This window comes from Hyaena hyaena, unplaced genomic scaffold (assembly GCF_003009895.1).
Source record: "Hyaena hyaena isolate Hyena2069 unplaced genomic scaffold, ASM300989v1 scaffold_67, whole genome shotgun sequence".
NCBI classification, from domain to species: Eukaryota; Metazoa; Chordata; class Mammalia; order Carnivora; family Hyaenidae; genus Hyaena; species Hyaena hyaena.
This window is the reverse complement of record NW_024080699.1, coordinates 2,921,009-2,927,008: the sequence shown is the minus strand read 5'-3', so window position 1 is coordinate 2,927,008 and position 6,000 is coordinate 2,921,009. Positions and strand designations below refer to the sequence as shown.

General features: G+C 53.5%; 1 protein-coding gene across 6 annotated transcripts in view; it reads right to left on the bottom strand.

Moving 5' to 3' along the window:
- Positions 1 to 1,166: 1,166 nt before the first annotated feature.
- The window catches only part of DGLUCY (D-glutamate cyclase), a 75,078-nt gene continuing 70,244 nt past the window's right edge, over positions 1,167 to 6,000 (bottom strand). For 3 of the 6 annotated variants that reach the window (XM_039232541.1, XM_039232543.1, XM_039232542.1), the window contains 2 exons: positions 3,186 to 3,278; positions 1,167 to 1,787 (listed from right to left, as the gene is read on the bottom strand). In XM_039232541.1, the coding sequence (XP_039088472.1) occupies positions 1,638 to 1,787; positions 3,186 to 3,278 (243 nt within the window). In that variant the 3' untranslated portion in view covers positions 1,167 to 1,637. The remainder of the gene's footprint in view (positions 1,788 to 3,185; positions 3,279 to 6,000) is intronic. The other 3 variants (XM_039232544.1, XM_039232545.1, XR_005528495.1) reach the window with 2 other exon arrangements.

Sequence of the window (6,000 nt, the reverse complement as noted above, 5' to 3'; positions counted from 1 at the left end):
GAGGGGCCCCCATTACACAGAGCAATGTGGTCTCAAATCAGGGATGAAAACTGCAAGTGCAAGATACCTGGCCAGTAAAGCTTAGCGCTGAGCCGGGCTCAGGGAGCTGTGAGAAGCTGCAGATGGTGAGAGGGTGAGCTCATCTCAATGAGCACGTCTGCCCTCGGGGCCACGTCAGCGGAAGCACAGACCTGTAGGTGGGGACTCCCCGCCAGAATGACACAGGGAGGTCTGGACTGTCCCATCCCCAGCTGGCCAGGGGCTTCGCCATGTACGTAGCGCTGGACGTTAATCCCAGATTGCTCACTACACGCTTTGGCTTTAACTTCTACGGTTGAGTAGACAATCTAGAGGTAATTTTTGTAGCATGTGTTTCACACTTCACAACTAATGCCCCTTAAAGAATTGAAGTGGACATCGTTAAGGAAATAAAACGAAGCAGGCCCAGCAAGCATCTGGAGCTGGAGCTGGGAAGCCAGACTACCCCATCTGGCTGTGAACTAGCATAAGATACTGCACTCGCTCGACAGGGGAGTGTAATGGGATGTGGTTGGTGACTCTACGTCTAATTTTACTGGGAAATGTGCACTGGAAGATTGTGAGGGAGATAAGGGCAAGCTGACTACCGTCGTCCAGCAGGACCCTGTGAGTCACCTGAGCCCTAGACGCTCCTGACTCCCCCACACCCCTCCTCCAGGAGTGTGGCTGCCTTCCTTCACAGGGCGGTCAAAGCCTCCGGCTCCGGGCTGGGGCTGAGCATATGCAGGGGAGGTGGGAGAAGTGTCAGTTCTGTGGCAGGGGTGTCAGAACGCATGGGTTGATGAGAGATGAGGAACAGACAGGAGGGGACAGACAGGAGGGGTGATGGTGATAGACGTGAGGTTTGAAGACCCAATGTCTGAAAAATAAAGCATTTCAGATGTATAAATATTTTGTTGTTGGTGGTAGTGAGTAGACCTTTAGTAAAGTCCCAGAGCTTTGAAAATAAATACACGCTACATAGTTGTACATTTAGCGATTTTTTAAAAATTTATTTATTTTGAGCGAGAAAGAGAGAGAGCGGGGGAGGGACACAGAGAGAGGGAAGGAGAGGATCCTAAGCAGGCTCCACACTGTCAACGCAGAGCCCGACACAGGGCTTGACCTCACAAACCACGAGGTCATGACCTGAGCCAAAATCAAGGGTCAGACGCTTAACGGACTGAGCCACCCAGATGCCCGCCCGGTTTTCCCCTATATCTTAATTAGCCTGGGGGGTTATTCATGGCTCCAGCCAGGCCCACTCTTGTGTCTGCCTGGCGAGTAATATTTTTGCTGGTGTCCCCATTAAGGGGTTGGTCAGAAAACTCTCAGAGCAGACCATGCGGGTGTTCTGAAGAAGCCTGGGGCAGGGGGGTTGAAATCAATGCCTCTTAGCACTTAGGAAGAAAAGCAAAAAACTGGGAAGCCCGAAGAAACATTCTCCTTGGTTCTCATCACCTGCACTATCCCGTCCCAGGCAGGAGGCGCGCGGTGTCCCGGGCCTTGCTCACGCTGGACTGTGTGGAAAGATTCTGGGGCGGGGGGCGGGGGGGAGGCTCAGGGAACTCCTCCCTGGATCCAGGCATGGCCATCTGGGACGCACTCTGCACGCACAGTCACACACACATTGTGGTGACATCCACCAGCTTCTGGATTATCTGGGCGTGGGTGCTGTGGAAGGGCAGCCCGTCCACCTCCATGCCCACGTTGCCCGAGGCTCCACTCCGAACTTCGTGCCGCACCAGGATGGCCAACATTTTTTCTTCCTGGAAAAAAAAAAATGGGGATGGGGATAGAAGTGGTGGGGGGTGGGGGGGGAAACGTTTTATAAGTGGAGGAAGTGTTTCACTTGGCACGGTCTCTTTTTTAAAAACAAAATTTTGCTTAACTCTACCAATGCCACCGGCGGACTCGTAATGAAACATAAGTGTCCTGTATCACGCCTCATCTGTCCCAAACCTGCTCCGGAGAAGCAGCAATTTGGAACAGTTTGGGATGTTTCTTCTGGTAGCCACCCTGGAGTTAGTGTTAGTTAAAAACACTGAAGATTCACTTCCGCAGGGACAGCATGGGCTACACGCTAGTCCCTGCTCGGTTCCAGATCATAAGACAGTGGCTTTTGTGCCCGGAAGGCTCCTGTTCCACCTGAGAGGCCACCGTTAGCCCCTGTGGGGCAGGTACCAACCGCTGCTGCAGCCACCCCCTGGTCTTCTCCATACGACTCAGTGTGGGTGTGGGGGCATCTGAAGGGAGCAGAGCCATGGAGAAAATGCAGCCTGACCCTGGGCCCAGCAGGCAGGGTTTGGGATCAGACAGGTCTGACTTGGGTCTCTCCTGGTAGATGTTCTAATCTCTCCATACCTCAGTGTCCTCATCTGTATAATGGGGATTTTGATGATAATAATAGTAATAATGCCTCCGTTAAATGAGATAATGGAAGTAAAGTACCTACTGTGGTCCTTGGCACACAGTAGGTGCTCAGGAAATAAGGTGAATTATTATTGGCAGGGCTGGGTCCCCCGGCCTTTCGCCCAGAGCTTTTTTTCCCTTCGACTTACTTGCTGATTGTTTAGAAAGTGATTTGATTCTCCTCCTCTCACCCTCCAAAAGTAAGGTGCCAAAGAACTACTTATCAAAGCTAGCATGACTTTCTCTCTGGTTGGAAAGTTCTGGTCTCCCCTGAGGAAGAGGGTCTCAGGTGTGAGAGGATGGTGCCAGGAGGGCCAGGAGTCAAGCACATCCTCACCCTCCTCCCCTGTAAGCGGGGGGGGGTGGGGGGGGTGTTGCACGGAGGAGACATAGGAATCCACAACAGGAAGGTTAGGAAACGTCTGGGAAGGGCTCTCATCTTCCTCCCCAGGCATTTACTCATTCATCCCATCACCCATCAGAGTTTCCTTGAGCACCAGCTATGTGCTAGGGCTGAACCAGGGATACCGTGGTGAGTGCGACATGGCCCCTGCCCCCTCCACCCCCGGGGGGTTCATAGCCCAGATGAGTGATCAGGCAGGCACAGCCTTTGGGGATCACAGTACCGAGCAGGGGGCATTCAACCCTGGTTGTCAGAGTGACTCTGAAAGACTTGCTAGAAGAGAGGCAGCTGGGATGTCAGAGGACGAAAGAGCAGGAATGAACCGAGCCAGGGGCTTGGAGGAGCCACTCACCGAAAACTGGTCCAAACAACAGAGAGAGCTCTGGCAAAGCCACCTGAGAACTGTCTCTTCACAGCTGGCCCGAGGGCCTGCATTTCCATCCGCCTGGGGGCCAAGTTGGGAGGGACACCCTGGGGCATTTCCAGGCATCTCCTGCCCCTTCGCAGGGACCACCCAGCCCAGAATGGCATTTCCTGCCCTTTGTTTGGGTCTTATTCTTCCATTTCTTTCTCCAGTGGGTCATATCCTCTCTTTCTGGGAGAATGGTCCTGGGTCCCCAGAGGGGGGCGTGGGCATTTCCTCCTAGCACACTGCCCCCGGCACCATTCCCATCCTTCTGGGTCCCAGGGAGAGCCTTGGGGTGTCAGGGTGCATGTGATTAGACAGCAGCTTAGGAACTGGTTGGCACTTGGCCTCTAGGAAGAGCCACAAGGAACAGCTGGGTCAATGGTGACTGTCTGCCAATTTCCAGGAATCACCAAATGATCACATCATCTTCAAGGAGACCCCACCACGTGGAGGAGGTGACAGAGGAGACTTGACCTTGAGGCATAGCACCTGGAGGCTGTGACACCAATCCAGGCTGAGACAGTGTGGCCTGAGAGGAGGGACAGAGGACTGAAGTGAGACAGCAAGGCCAGGGCTTGGGGTCTAGTTCACTGTGAACAGGATGACTTCTGGGGCTTAGTGGCTTAGTGGTCGCTGTTGGTCACACAGGTGTGTGGTAGGCTGCTGTCATGGGTAGGTGATGTTGCTGTTCAAAGTGGGGTGGGAGAAAGGGGCCTCCTAGGAAATTAGAACTGTTCTGTATCGTGATCTTGGCAGTGGCTGCATGGATGTTTATGTATATAAAAATCCATCCACTGTACATATAAGGTTTATGCACTTATTTCTTCTATGTAACTCAATTTTTAAGTTAGAAAGAAAAATGGAGTGGGATGAAGGTACTGGAAGAGAATAGGAGCCCAGGATGAAGCCATGTTCCTGCCTGTCTGCATCACCCATTCATCCATCCATCCATCCATCCATCCATCCATCCATCCATCCATCTATCCATCCACCTATCTTTCTATCCATCCATCTGGCCAGACAGTCAGCCAGCCAGCCAGTCATCCATCCATCCATCCATCCATCCACCTATCCATCCATCCATCCACCTATCCATCCATCCATCCATCCATCCATCCATCCATCCATCCATCCACCTATCTATCCATCCATCCATCCATCTGGCCAGACAGTCATCCATCCATCCAGTCATCCATCCATCCATCCATCCATCCATCCATCCATCCATCCATCCATCCATAGTCCTTCCTCTTGGCCCCTGATGAGGTGTGGGGAATGCTCTCCAGCCATTTAGTGTCCTCAGATAAACCTCTCAGGCACAGCCAAGAGCCAGAGCGGGCAGGGTGTGCCCTAGATGGTGGTGGCCACCTTCCCTGGGCTCCCCAGCATGGTGCCTACACTTGCTACAGTTACAATGGGACTCCTAAGAACTGTCCCTGAATATCGGAGGCCCTGCTTACAAGTAACTCACAGAGCAGAGATGGGGACATTTCCCATCCTGCTAACCAATCAAGCGGCACCACTCACACAGGCCACAGCTCTGCCCAGCACCTCTCGATGAGTCAGGGACGTCCATGGAGCCACCTACAGAACTCTAGCATGACAATCCCAGTTACCTCCCCTGCACGCTGCACTCCTTCGTGTGCCTGCGCCTTTGCTTGCATGGATCCTGCTGCCTGGAAGAGCCTTCCTGTCCTTTCTTACCCAGCCGCTTATATCTCGCCCATCCTTCAGACCCAGCTCAGGGCCACCTCCTCCAGGAAGCTTTTCTTGAGCCCTCTGAGGGAGCTGAGTGCCTGCTCTCTGTCCCTACAGCAGCTTGCCCTGCACCCTTCCATCCTTCTATGTGTTCCCAAACCTGACCCCAGGGAGATCCCGAGTTTCCTACCCAGGGCCTGGGTCTGACCCCATTCTCCCCCAGAGCAGATCTGGCCTGGCCCAGAGGAGGGGCTCAAGGCACATGTGTTTGTACTTTTGCTTTGCAAATGTTCCCTTTTATTTTCCTTACAAGGGTGATACATTATTAATGTATTTATGAAGGACTGGGTGGAAACTCAAAAGGAGAATTTTCCATCCCCAGAGGGTAAGCATTTGGTCTGTGTGAATTTGTTTGGCCGGGTTCATTCTTTTGTGTCTGTGTGAATCAGGAATCATGTGTGAGGCAGCCCCCTGAGTGTTTTTTTCCAGTTCAGATCCAGGAAGCGCAAAGAAAACACATAAGGCCCTATGGGCACCTACGGGGCAGACCGTTCCCCCTGAAAATGTCCCTTCAAGCTGCTCTCGTGCTTCCAGCCCCACAGGGCACCCTGGCATCACCAGGACCCGGGAAACTTCTGATCCATGGAAAGAGCCCAGCAAATGGAGGCAGAAAGACCCAGGGTCGGGCCCCAGTTCCATCTGTTAGCTGGGTGAGTTGGGCAAGCCACCACCTTGATGGAGTCCCAGCTCCCTCCTCTGTAAAGTGGGGTCAACATCAAGCCAGGGAGGTGCTGGAGAGCAGGGGGCGGGAAGGAGAAAGAAACAGAGGGAGAGACAGGGCTCTGGCTACACATGCTTCTCGGAAGTGAGGGGCTCTGGGCCTCAGGGCCTGGCTGCCTGGGGACTCATCACAACCACTCGCCCCATCTGAGCTGTTCTGCCCAGGCTCAGCGTTCAGGAACCTTCCCTCCCTAGGCTTGCCTTCCCTTCTCCCCAGACCAACCCAGGGTCTCAGAATGTGGGCACCCAGAACATGTCAGAGAGGCCACTTCCCCAGCTC